Genomic DNA, 14,843 nt, shown 5'->3' on the forward strand with positions numbered 1-14,843 from the left:
TGTGACTCTAAAAATGAAATTGCTGTAATAGTCCAGGATGAGATCCTTGATCTTCTCTGGGACGTGAGGTCGAATACAGTCTTCACAAGCTGGTGTGGTATCAGTCCATATTAATTAGCAATGCATAACACAACCAGATGTGCCCCCATGTGCTTCTCTGACCAGCTGTGTGACCACTCTCCTGTGTGCTCCAAGTACCCTGGCGATTTCAGCTTTCTGCAATGAGGTTAGTTCTTGTGGAGGAATGGTCAGTCATTGGGCTAAGATACTGAAGGATATCTTTCCATCATCTAAGAGCAGTGAAATGGTGCTGATCGGCACAGTGTTTTTCCTCTTTGGAAATCCAGACCCCCTGTGCAGCCCTCTACTGAAAGGCAACCTTACCCCTTTGCCAGATCACCTTCAAGATCTTTCAGACATGATGGAGGAGTTCTGGGCAGTGTTTGTATACCTTATAAGAGACTCCATTTGGTCTTGAGGCTGAGCTAGCTTAGGCACCCTTCACAACCTCCTGGACCTCACACCACCTGGCTCCCTCACATCAATTGCCACTGAGGCATCTGACAGATTCACCAAAGCCTCGTACACTCCCAGTACTTGTTCCCTTGCTGCATCAATACAGGTCTTGTGGAGGTAGCCTCTTTCGAACAGAAAAGATTTCCACTACACTTCTGATCAAACAGCTTTTTTTATTAAACTCAAGGGGTAGCTTTGAAGGCAGCTCACTAATTGGCTCTCTCCCTCCCCTGTTGCCTGTGCCATTCTGATTTTTGCGGTGACAAATGTTTATTCTTGAGGATTTTCTTTGAAGCTGTGGTCTTTCTTCATTGCTGTTTATTTGAACTGCAACCTCAGGATTCTCATCCTTTGTCTCAGATATACTGTATCTTGGTGGTTCAGAGTATATGGTGTCTTGCACACTCTTATTTTGACTGTGGTAAACCTCTTGGCAGCAAAGCTGACAATGATTGCTGATGTTGTCTATAGCTATCAGTTATGCGAAGGATCCTGAACACATCCCCCTCAAACTGGAGCCAATCCGTTTGTTCGCGTTTGTTCGTTCAGCTGGTGGCCACTTGACCGATCCATCTATGTTCTATTACTCTGATAGAAGCTGAAGCTTCTAGTGCTTGGAGGCTCTGGGCACTGTGGGGTAACTCAGAGACAGGTTCCTCCTCCATATAACCAGGTATAGTTCCTGTGTTCTACATTGTTCTCTCCAGCTCCAAGAATTTAATTCTGCCCTGGTGGATCTGAATGTTCTGAAGTTCTTGCAGACCTTGCCACAAACACAACTAATACTCGTAATTTGTTTGGTACAGCCATCAACATTTAGTCTGTCTGACTGAGGTGTTGATTCTCATCCTGTTTTGGGTTTTTCTGGGGATATATCTCTCTAGGATAATCTGTAGCTTATTTTAATATCTTCCTCTAGAAAGTTGCAGGTTAGGCTGCTACCCCTTACTGACCCAGTTGCTGTCTCTCAGAGCTGTCTCCTGTCTTTCTCATTATCAGTCCATTTCTGGATGCCCATTGGCAAGGCCATAAATAATATTTGTACAGAAACATTTAGAGATGCATTTGGACTCTATGACAGCCCCTAAAACCACTAGGTGGATTTTTGTGAAATTTGGCACACTGCTAAAGGACAGTCCAAGGTATTACCACAACATAATAATTTGGGGTCATTACATTAGCCACTCTAGTGCCACCAACAGGCCAAATTTTGACTTAAACTTTTGTCTGTAACTTTTTAACCGTTTGGCCTAGAGTCATGACATTGTTTCTCTGGATTCCTTTTGTCCTGCTGAGTTCAACATATGCATCTTAATGGGTATATATATATATATATATATATATATATATATATATATATATATATATATTGTAAAAAAGGCTTAAAAGCAACTGAGTAAAACAAGACTTGTAAAAAGGACTAATAATTTATTTTAAAAACACCAACAGTACAAATGTTAATGGCTCACCGTCCTTCCCCGTCCCTACTGACACTCTTAAATAGTTGAGCCAATCAGTTGCACCTGGTTACAATCACAAATTAAATTAAATAATTAAATAATCAATTAAACAATGAATACAAAATCCATTAAAATTAAATTGAATCAATTAAACAATTAACAAACTAGTGAAGGACCACTCCTTCACAATATATATATATATATATATAGGGTGTGATGCCAGATAGTTGAAATCTCAATTTTTAGAACCAATTCCAGTTTCAAGCGGAAACCAATGTGGTACGATTTGGTTTTGTTATATGGAAAACATTTTGACAGAAAGTGGAGGTTACAACTGGCTGGTCTTATAACATAAAGATCATAATTTCGATTCCCAGATAGGACACTGCCATTGTAGCCTTGAGCAAGGTCCTTAACGTGCATTGCTTCAGTATATATCCAGGTGTATAAATGGATACAAAAAATTTAAAAAAAGTTGTGTAAGTTGCTCTGGATAAGAGTGTCTGCTAAATGCCTGTAATGTAATGTAATCTTTGATTATCATTGTGTGACACTTAACAAGTATACTGTCTACAGGGCAAGACTACATATACTGTGGTTGTTAAATTTTAATGCATTATATTTGCATACATTGTTGGATAATTATTATAGGTCATTAGTGTAATATTCATTCCTCACTGTTCCTCACTGAATGTCGAACAGGAGACATAAATGTATAATGTTTCTTAACTAAGATAATGTTCCATCATTTTGTTCTCTTTATCACTTTATCAGTGTGTTGACCAAGGAAATTGCTTCTGCATTCATTTTTTTTCTCAGAATGTGAATGTAATTCAGACTCACAGTATGTAATTCCACTCCCTCTGTGATTAGTCCATATATAGCATTTGCATTTCAGACATTTCTAAAATGATGTTTAACCAGTCTTTCTTCTAAAAAAAAAAAGACTCATTTTGACACAGCAGTGTCCTTTCACCAATCAGCAATCAGTTTGAGTGTTGCATTAAATTATGAATGTACCAATTTCTGAGAAAGTATAAGTTTTACTATTTGACTCAATACCCCCAGTTCAGTTTAGAACATCACATTCAGCATTACATTCAACTTCCAACTGATGATTGAATCCTGTGCATTAAACTAAGCACAAAATAAGCTGGATTGCATCACTGGTAGTAAAGCTTATATAGAGCTTTTACAAACTCTCAAAAATTGAACCAACAGCCAGGGCTGGCCCAAGGTTTTTGGGTGCCCTAAACAAAAAGTCTATATGGGGCCGTCTGTTTCGGTCGAAAACCACCCCCCAAGCCCAAGCCAGCAAGATTTGGCACCAATAGAAATATATTTAGATTAATAAAAAAACCATTGTCTTAGGGAACACAATTATTTATTAAAAATATACTGTATATTTACATATATCTTGGAGGGAGGGGGCCCTGAACCAATTGCGGGACCCTAAACAAATATTTACTTTGTTTATTAGGTCGGGCCGGCCCTGCCAACAACTGCTGTTCAGTTATCTTGTCCTCTTTACATTCCATTCCATTATACATACTTATTAGAATAATTCTTCCTGGGCATGTCAGAATTTCCCAACGGACACATTTGCTATTTGTACAGATATAGAAGTACACTTAAGATTCAAGTACATTCAAATATGCAGAATCACAAATTCAGTGTACAGTTTCCAAATCCTCAACCATTTGACTAATCATTGACTGCAGCACCAGTAAAAAAGAGATGCCAAATTATGTCTAAAACCTCACATCTGGCATCACCTTTCTGCATTCTCAAATATACAATGTTTTAACAATAAATCCACAGGAAATGCAGAGTGCCTTTTTTGGCTTAAAATTAGTTTTTTTTAGATGGATGAGTCCAATCTAAATGTGCAGAGCCTTGCTGGGTCAGCAGAATCCAATTAGTCTTAAAACTGTACAATGTCAAAGTGGCTTTGGGAGCTTTTGTGACGTTGCATTGAGATCGCAGTCATTGGGGGTCCTCGATGTGTTGCTCTCCATAGACCCACATGGTCAGCTCATAGCTGCAACAGTTGCTGGAACCTCTGCATGCTAACCACAGTGCACTTGAAATTCTCTCACAGGCTGTATTTAAAGGTTTGCTGTGCAAGTCTATGCTTATGCTTTCTGCTGTTTGGAGCTGGCAGCATCCTGATTTATTGCAAAGTTCAGAAGGCGTTGGCAGCACTAATTGGGAAGCTGCCCGCCATTGAGGGAACGGGCAGGGCTGTCAACACTCAGACTCAAGCGATTTGCGAGCTCAATCGCAAACTGGATGCGATTGGATCGCAAATTCGCATGACGGATACCAACTTGGAGAAGTTGTCGGTTCGGCTCACTGAAATGGGCCACCAAATTCGGATGATTGGAACAACGCTGAGAGAACCACAGGACTAAAGGTAGACGAAAAATGCAGAAGTCTGCCTGAACCCAAAACAATCCTTATCCTCATTGGCTCCCCCACATCGGCCTTGGAAGGCTGATATCTCTCCACTCTCCTGGATTGTATGCAGACAGATGCTTGGCCCTACCCCCACCTCCCTGCTCCTATGGAACTTTGTCTCTGGATCAGGACTCTTCGAGGTCGTCTCCACGGCAACGGCCGTGTCCTCGTCATCAGTATCAGACGGCAGAGACAATGTTGAGACTGTGGTGGAGATGAAGTCCATGGACTTACACACACACGCACATGAAGATAACACACACACCACCTCCTACTCAACGCCTTCTTGGCTCCCACCCCTCCTCCCTCCCCCGTTACAGTGCAGTCTGTTGAGGGTTGCTGCGATGCGCCTGAGCGGCTGCGCGCTCCCCCCAGTGTCTGTGCTGCGACACTTCCCCTCCCCGACACCCTACCCCCTACCACATGTGCAAGTCTTCGAGTTTTGTTGTAATGTTTGTAATGTTTTTATGATGTTGCTATGTGCTGAGGTTATTCTTCGTTTCAATGAAACGAGTGCCCTCTCGTTTCATTGAAAGGACTGTTTTTTTTCCTCCTCCTTTCTCTCATTTCTCATCTAATAAGTTGGCGCCGCAGATGGCTGCCTCGGTGTGTTGACCAAAACAAATTACTCGTATGTGTAAACGTACTTGGCAATAAAATACGATTCTGATTCTGATTCTGATTCTAATGAATTGGTCATGTAGTTGTTCTTCCAGTGTGTTGCCAGATGGTGGCTAATGCTTTCAATGCAGCAATGTACTCTACAAGCATTTTGCCCACTAGATATGGTTTTTGAAAGTATCCCATTCAGCCAGTACATTGGAGGAATTCAATCTCACACAGTTTTTAAGTTTAAGTTAAGTTTTTACCAAGTCTTATAATAAAGCAAAAGTCATTGATCAGACTACTGAGAGAAAAACTGATAATTTATTTTTTTCTTCAATGCTGTTTGATTATAAAAAAATGGCTGACGCCGTTCTTCATAGGTTTCAAAATCCTTTACCATTTCGTTAAAAACTAGGCCTGGCTATACAGTGCCATTTTTGATATTGGTCATTAGCTTGTTAGCTAGTGACTTGCCCTCGCTAGCAACAGGAGCTACCCATTGGTGATTCATAAAAATAGGGATTTTATGAATCCATGTCACCAATTGTCATGTGATCTTATTTTTGTAAATAAGAAAAATGGCAAAGTAAATGTTTTTTTCATTTATTTAGCACAGTTAGCAAGGAAATATAGCTTTTGCGCCGTTATTCGCTGGGAACAGTGGCTGGCTGTCTGCCATTATGTGTTACATGCACTCAGGTGCATTAATGCAATTTATATTAACCAATCAGGTGTATTTGCATGACATTACTTGTATATAACAGAAAAACCAACTGTCTGTCAAGCTGACCTCCAATAAAAATGTGCATTATAGCAATAAATGTGTAACTACACACTATGCAGTGTAAGTATTTTTTATTGGTTTGCTGTGGGATCACTCAGTAAGAACCTCCTCTTGTGTCTTGGAGTTATTTGATTTTACTTTATCAGAGTTTGGCAGTATTCTAAATCTAGCCCATCTTTAAAACATTTAGCACTTTGGTTTGAAAATGCTCTCAATTTGAGATGTTCTGGCTTACCTGCTAATGAGATTCTAGCAAGAAATGACAAATTCAGATGGGCCGAAAATGCAATCATGTTCATATGTTATACGTTATTATCAATCATGAAAGTCAACTGAAGTATTTGAATGCAAATAGAGTGCCTGTCAGGTTTTATTGGAATGCGTGACTAAATGTTACAAGGAGAAATGTTTTACATCAGAAACTACACCTTGACCCTCCAATAATCCTTCTCAGTAAGACACTCCTGGCAACCAAGCTCTGACATTAACACTCCAATCATGGTTGTTCATATTGAGTTCATGACAAAACATGTTTTTTACAGCCAGGTGTTATATGTAAGGACATAAATAGCTTTGCTTGCAAATCTAAATACAATAAAATAATTCAGCGTCATCCATCTCCCCCAACATTGAATGCTTTCATATAAAATAAACTTTAGTTATAACTGTTTGTGACTGCTCCGTTTATACATTATGGATGAGAAATGCACTTACACCTTTAAATGCATACATGCACTTGGCTATCACAAACTCATCTCTGAATGTGCAGTCCTAACAGTATCTCCAATAGCCTGTCCATCAAACTAAAGATACTGACTGATGGACACTTGCTGGAACCCCAGTCTTGAGGCTAGGGCGTGTGATCTCTGCATCTGTAATTGCAGTCCAGCAAACTTTCTTTTAAGTTTCAAATGCATTGATGATAACTCACCCAAACAGAAACTTTTTTAATTGACCAAATATTGTATTAGTACACACATGATGTTCGTAATATCCCAACAAATTTTGTTGTGATATGGTTGAAGAGCATAATGTCCTCATAAAGAAACAGGAATCTTATTTCATGTTATTACCTTCAATCCCAAACATTTTAACATCACGAATCATAACCACAAAATCTTTGATTAGTCTAAAAGCACCATGTACCACATCAGAGGAGTCATAAATAGTGTGAATTTTGCACAAATCAGATTTTTTCAGCGCTAAGCTGTTGTTTTTTACTCACCTCAACTGCTGCCTTAGCTCGCTCAAACTCCTCCTCCAAGGAGTGGTTTCGGGATAGGAAGGGACCCCGCCACCTTTGCTCCTTTGTCATGTGACACTGACACATACAGATACAAGATCAGCTAACTATCCATCCCCTGGTGACCACAGTCCCTGACTGTTCCACGCTGTGACACCACAAGGACACTGAGGGCTGCGAGTACAGTCACAACACATTTTCAGCTGTGCAAAAGTAAGTCAAGAGATGAACTCTATAGTCAATCAAATAAAGTATAATATTTGGTTGCATAGCCCTTAAATGCAAAAAAACTACATGACGTCATCTACCCATTGACATCACCAATAATTTGGCATTTTCTATGGAAATGGCTTTCCAGGCCTGCACTGCAGCTGCTATCAGTTGAATTTTTGTTTCAGGGGATTTCTGTCTTCATTCTCCTCTTCAGAAAGTGATATGCATGCTCAGTTAGATTTAAATTAGGCAATTGACTCAGCCAGTCCATAAGCTTCCATTGCATAGGCAGCGTGTTTTTTTCCATTGTGTTGCTGCAGGGTGAAGTCCTGGCCAATGCGGTTAGATTAATTTCTTTGCACATCAAAATCTGCCTGCACACTTCTGATTTCATCCTACCACTGCCATCCCCCATTATATCATCAATAAAAATGAGTAAGCCTGTTCCAGAAGCAGTCATGTATTCCCAAGACATGGCACTGCCTCCTCCATATTTCACAGATGAGGGGCTTCGGATCATGGACTGGCTGTTCCTTCCTTTCCACACACTTTCAGTTTCCATAGATTTGGTAAAGGTTTATTTTGGCCTCATCTGTTCATAAAACTTTGTTCCAGAACTTTTCTGACTAATTTCTGTATTTTTAGGTGAATTTGAATCAGGCCCTTTGATCCTTGCTGCTGCTGTGAGGTTTGCATCTGGCAGTGTAGCCTCAATAATTCTGCTTTCTAGGTTTTCAGTGTGATGTTTTCACATCTTCCCTCTATTGATTGTTGCTGTTGTTTCAGGGTTTTTCTTCACATCTCCTCAAATTTGTCATCAACTGCAGTTGTCCTTCTTGTCCAACCTGTACAGTGTTTATTTCTGAATCCGCCTGTGCTTTCATTCTTTTGAAAGACTTTCCAAACTGCTGTATTTGATATAACCATTTTCTGTGCTATTCTTCTTAATACATTTTTTAAGTCCTCTCAGCTTAAAAATGTTCAGCCATACTTAGTTCTCTGGTCTTCATGATGGTGTATGCCTGCTGACTCTAAATGCACAGATGAATACAAAGCCAAGACTCGAAACTTACTGCTCTTTTATGTGTGAACAATTCATGCAAAAGGAAACACCTTAACACCAGTCAGTCATTCGTTAACTTACTTTTGCACAGCTAGCAATGGGAGAAATGGTAACACGTATATGCATGAAAATATCATGAAATAAAATCTGTGTATTTGTATCATTATTCATCTTTTCATGTCAAATCCAAATGTCTACAGTATATAGCAAAAAGAACAAATTTCACTCAACCATTCCCATACTTTTGGAGGACACTGTATGTCCTTACATGGTATACAATGTCTTGGTGAGCTATTATTGACATTTTCGTGGCATTGTATATTGTTCAGTAAAAGCTTTATTAAATATGTGACATTTAAAAATGTTTTTTGTCTTGCATCATAAGAACTAAGCAAAAGAACTAAGCATGTTGTACAAACACTTAATTTTGGTTTACATTCAAAATTTAAATAATATTAAAATGATAAAAACAAGGCACATATGACTAAAAGACAAAAGAGACCGCCCAACTTCATTCTCCCATGTTCCTTGCATTTAGTGTTTTTTGTACTTACCTGAAAGCCCAGTAATAAAAGACATGCATATTATGATATGTTATTACCATCTGAAAAGCAGATATATAGTGTTCTTATTTTCAGACATTATTCTACCCCTAATCTCAAAATTCCACCAAAAGACACCTAGTCTTGCAGATGCAACCATACAAGAATGACTGATAGGGGCCATTATGAGAAAAATATAGCTTTGTTTATAATGTGGTTAACCCTCCTGTTATGTTGCGGGTCAAATTGACCCTTTTTAAAGTTTGAAAATCTAGGAAAAATACTTAAAATTATTTTTTCAGTATGAAACTTCTTCTACTGGCCTTAATTAGTGTAATCAACATTTTAAATGAAAATGGTTAATGTCATGTATTTGCAAACCCCCCCTGTATGGGGATTGACCCGGGAACATTTTTGCTGTACCTAAAAAATGAACAGAACAGGAGGGTTAAGGTATTCACACATACTGTAGTTTCTACTGCAGTAAGAGTATCCTATTTAAATCCATCATAGCAAAATACATAACATTTAATCTATAAACATTTTTTATATTACATTTGCAAAGAAAATGTATATTGCTAAACGTGATTCAAAATACAGGATACTAACAATGAATCAAGTATATGTTACATATCATCCATTCAATCATGTCTATGCAGTCCAGAAGGTCATGCAAGAACATTATTTATTGTATATATGCAGAGCATGCCCCATTAGGTAAAATTCTGAAATATTCGGTATGGTCACATGAAAGTAAATTATTCTGTAATATTTGAAAATTCTTCACTCTTAATAAACCAGGTAACCACATCCTCCACAAGCGTTAGTGTTGTTAAAATACCAAAACTGATTTGGAGATTCAATCTTGTAATCTCATGCAATCATATAGAATATAACATATAATATTGTTGCTGTAGTAGTTTGAAGATTTCTCCATACAATGGTAAATACATTTTTAAATATATTTTAAAAAAATTATTCTGACATTTATTATTGTGGCTTAGTAGAAGAGAGGAACTCTACAAAATGTTGGAATCCTTGCAAAGAGTGGGTGCACAATGTACTGAAAACAGCAGTGAGAATAATTTTGACACAACTCTTTGAATTAAAAATATTTTTAAAATCAACTTTTTCACTGAGCAACTGTATCATCTAAATTTCCCATTTTTTAGCATGCAATATAGTTCTTTTTTATTTTATACAACCTTCTTTGCTCATCTTTATAAAATAAGTGAATAATTTTGGATGGCACCGAACATGCATTATAGGTTATATCATTGCATTATGCATTGTAATGTATGAATATGTATAGTGAATGTGTCAAAATGCTGAGAGGCACCATAAAGTTTGTTTCTATTGCAGATATCTGCTTTGGTCAATGTTAGCCCACGTGCTATGGAGCTAACATTTCATTAGTGGAACACCATTTTGCAGGAATTATAACATCAAGGAGTTCAAAGATATTTTACCTGAGACACAGGACTGGTTTCCACTTCTTCATGTGTAATGACTTCCAAAGAGTTTTTTGAGACTGAATCAGACTTGTACTCTGTGGACCTAAAGAAAGTGAGAAAACGTACAAATAAAAATGAGTGTTAGATTTCACAACATGAATCCCAAAGAAGCCATTTGAAAATAAATATGAATTTGTGTCACTGTACTTTTATTTATTTATTTATTCATTTTTGTTCTTGGCACACTTTTAATACTTTTCTTAAAATAACCTTTTCTTAAAATTATAAGAGGTTGAATATCTAAAATGCATCAGCATCACCATTCTAGTACATTCTAGAAAGCAATAGGACTTTTGTCAGTTTATCGATATGTGACCATTGAACCACTCGATTCAATCACACACACTTGAAGGGCATATGAAATTCACACAAAATATATATTGATGCTCATAAGGATCTGCCCTCACAGAGTTATTATCATACTCCTTGTTTACACAGACTGATTGTCTGCAGTCTTGTAATGTTGTAATGGTTCATTTACATATATCTTGATGGATATCTACAGTAGGTTTTAGATTATTCTCTTTGAGAGACAGGTATATAATTTCATCTGGTTTCTTATAGTCCACACAGTCATCTGGGATTGAGTAGTGTGCTCTGTTTGACCATAGGGATGCTTTCTCTCCATCTATACCCCATCCCTTACTCAAACATCAAAGCAACATCCTTGGGGCAATTAAGAGTCTCACTGAGAGCCTGCTTGTGTCCCCATGCCCTGAACAGGCATAAAAACGTGTCATGGTTTCTCATTTCTCTGAGCATCTAAACTGTTGATGAGACCCAGAACACAAAGCAATTACAAATATTTACTGTAAACAGCACATTAAATGGGTGAAAGTTTATCTGAGACATGTGAAACTTTGACACGGAATGGATTACTACCTTTGATAGAAGCATCTCTCACTGTACCATGGTGTGATACCTTAAGGGACAGGCACTTTAGGAAGAGAATGGTGTCTTTTCATGGCAGGATGTTCACAATATCTTATTCAGACATGAACAGCAGGAAGGGAAATTACACACCAGAGGAATTCGCTAGAAGAATGTTTTGAGGAACACTTTCTCTCCCACTTCCACTTCCTGCTGCCACTTCTCTCGGGATGAAGGTTCAATTCTTCCCATTTCTCCAAGGAGGTAGGGATACTGGCTGAAGAAAATAGGGGAGGGGTAATGGAAGGTTTGTTTATTTCTCAGTGCTGAACTGGTAGCAGGTACATGAAAAGTCATTGACTCAAGATGAAAAATTAGGCCTTGTGGGAACTCAGCAGAGCAAGGCTTCGGATACAAAGCAACTGGCACAAGTAATTGGCTTTGCGTCGTTTCTGTAAAGAATTAGTCAAATGCAAATACCTATGGGAAAAATATAATAATGGGTTGTAATGCACTTGTTTTCAAACTTTAAATGAAGTTGTCCTTTATTGAAATCCTTTACGAGTGGAACATAATAAAGGAATTATTGTACGAAGAAACACTTGGTATCCTGTAACAAGATCCCATACATTAAGAGGTAAAATATACCAAAACTTATCTTAAAATCTTTTTATAGCTTATGGTTTCAGTTATCAGGTTGAATGACCACAAGGTGACCCCATGTTTTATATCCAGTGATTAAAGAATAACACACCTGGAATAATGACAGAGGTGCAGTATGGCTATTTGGGGAAGTATATTCCTATTTACTGAGCATAACACTATCTACAGATTTCCAAGAATGAGTAATAAAGTTGAGACAGTCATATTACTGAAACAGGATTACACAAATAAATGACTCTGATATAAAACACAGGCTTTGGTTAAAAAAAAAAAAAAACTTTCAAAGATAAATGATTACATTTGTAATCACTCAAAGATTCTTTAAAATCTTCCCCAATGGTCCTTAGTTCATATATACATTTTGTCTGTTGCTTTTTATGAATATAACCTCTGCAAGCAGCTGCTCTCTTACTTGTATCCACTGATATCTGGAGGGGCTGCAAGTTGGGAGTGGCATGCTTGACGTCCACCTGGACTCGATCCGTCTCCTCTGATTTGTTCTTGTGGTGTGCGCACTTCGGGCTCTCCCCTCGGGACATCAGTGGACTCTTTTTACCCTTGCTTTTCCTCTTCTCGCTTGGCTCACTGAGATCCACCAAATCCAGGGCTGTGGACAAAACTGCACGGGAAACAATGCCTTCTCTAGTGTTTCCCAGAATTCTGATTCTGTTCCCTTCTCAATCCTTCCTTTAAACACTGAACGTGTCCTGTCTGCATGATTAATGAATCTGGCGACCTTCTCAGAAATAATTTGTCGAAGGATTAAATACGACGACCTTATTATCGCCACGCACTTACACTTCAACACCTCTATACTTGTATTTACTGTCTGGCAGGGCAGGAATTGTGTATTGGCTCATTACGTCATAAGCCACAAGAGAGCTGGAGAGTCAGAGGATGTCCATGTGTCCACTTCAAGCCTAGAGATGAATTGTTGCTGAAATTAACTAATGATCTGTGTGCAGGCATCCATCTTTTTTGCAATGATTTTTCTGGAGGTTCAAGTTCACATCTAACACCAAAATACTGTGTATCACCTTCATAGTTTTTGTTTATTATCAGTTTTATTCTCATATGAAAAAGGTCTGTAGTTTAGGCTATGGGTTGTATGGACAACTCTAAATATTGCAGCTCATGCTTTAACAATGAAGGAGATCGTGCTCTGGGACTGTCCTGCCCCTTTGTTCTGTATTCATGAGGGATGAGGTCCATTCTACCCCTGCATAAAGGACACAGAAAAAAGTCCTTCCAATGGGCTATTAATGGAAAGGTCTTTGCACCTCATCCCTCATCTGAGAGAATACATAGACATGTTGCTCCCAGTCAATTTAATTTATGCTACTGATGACAAACAATAACCAGGAACAATTGTTTTAAAAGCATGTACAGATATCTGAATAAATTACAACACCAATCTTCAGTTCTCTATGATGCATGCATGGTGTTTCTGAAACAATACTGACGACTCCAAAGGGGCTATGTCTTTAATATACGCTACATGGCCAACAGTATGTGGACATAGCTTCTAATTAGTGTGTTCGGCTACTTCAGCCACACCCACTGCTAACAGGTGCATAAAATGAAGCATACAGCCATGCAATCTCCATAGACATATATTAGCAGTAGAATGGGTCGTACTGAAGCGCTCAGTGACTTTCAATATAGCATTGTCATAGGATGCCACCTTTCTAACAAGTCAGTTAGTCAAATTTCTAACCTGCTCTAGAGCTGCCCTGATCAACAGTAAGTGCTGTTATTGTGAAGTGGAAATGTCTAGGAGCAACAACAGCTCAGCTGCGAAGCAAAAGGCCACACAAGCTCACAGAATGGGATAGCTAAATGCTGAAGCAGTCCCATTCTGTGGAAAAGCATTTGTCCACAGTTGCAACAAGACCTGTTCATCGGGAGCTTCATGAAATGGATTTCCATGGCCAAGCAGCCACACAAAAGCCTAAGATCACCATGCGCACTGCCAAGCATCGGCTGGTGTGGTTTAAAGCAGACCGCCATTGGACTCTGGAGCACTGGACATGCGCTCTCAGGAGTGATGAATCACTATCTGGCAGTCTGATTAATGAATCTGGGTTTAGCGAATGCCAGGAGAACATGTACAAACAGTTGTAGTGTGTTCTAGTAAAATTGTAAACAAAAAAAATGCTGCTTCAGTAAGGGGCTAAGAAACTAAATATTTCTCAAACAGTAGCAAAATCTCCATTTGCTACACGTATGGTAAAATGAAAACAGTGCTTGTAAAGAAACTGTCAGTGAACTGCCAAGCCCTTTTCAGTGGCATCTGTTTGCACTTATTGACAATCCTACTGACTCCTACCTAGGAGGCTAAGGTCCTGCACCTGAGCATTTTAAAATGCAGACATCTGTGAAGTTCCCATCATTCTTGATTAACATTTCCCAGGAGGATACAGTGCTGACTAAAGAAGATATTTTTTGGTGTTGCCCTTCACAGTGATCTAGGTGCGTGATATGGGATTTTCCCTTTTGAAAAATAAGATGACTGAGCAAAGCATCTGGTTGAACTCTCCCTGTGATATGTGCTTTGCCCTCTCATCCTGAGGACCACACACTGCTAGAGCCAAGCAGACTCATCTGTCACATTAAGTGAGTGAATGTGGTGCACAGCCATCTGTGGAGAGGGGAGCTCAGGACATGACTCAGCCCCCACGGAGGCAGAGAGAACGCAAAAGCACTGAAAGGCAAGCTGGCTCAAAGTTGTTTTCCAGATTGAAAGTTAATTGTTTTATTTATTATTTTAGTTTATGGTAAGTTAAGGACTGTTCTCTCCACTTCATTAAATTAACTGTGGTCTGGAGACTACAGTTTAAGAGACTCCTTTAAATTCACACTGGTCTGTAAATTGGAGAACTACCCATCCTGCCTCCACCCAAGATGCT

The 14,843-nt window shown here is 38.7% G+C and overlaps 1 protein-coding gene across 1 annotated transcript in view; it reads right to left on the minus strand.

The window, feature by feature from the left end:
* Positions 1-14,843, minus strand: part of LOC135256870 (PEX5-related protein-like) — a 55,923-nt gene that overhangs the window by 17,637 nt on the left and 23,443 nt on the right. Inside the window, exons 4-7 of the mRNA XM_064339108.1 lie at positions 12,347-12,553; positions 11,425-11,548; positions 10,357-10,444; positions 7,052-7,147 (exon numbers count right to left, since the gene is read on the minus strand). Coding sequence (XP_064195178.1) covers positions 7,052-7,147; positions 10,357-10,444; positions 11,425-11,548; positions 12,347-12,553 — 515 coding nt within the window. The remainder of the gene's footprint in view (positions 1-7,051; positions 7,148-10,356; positions 10,445-11,424; positions 11,549-12,346; positions 12,554-14,843) is intronic.

The sequence above is a fragment of the Anguilla rostrata genome, chromosome 6 (genome assembly GCF_018555375.3).
Source record: "Anguilla rostrata isolate EN2019 chromosome 6, ASM1855537v3, whole genome shotgun sequence".
In the NCBI taxonomy this organism is placed as follows: domain Eukaryota; kingdom Metazoa; phylum Chordata; class Actinopteri; order Anguilliformes; family Anguillidae; genus Anguilla; species Anguilla rostrata.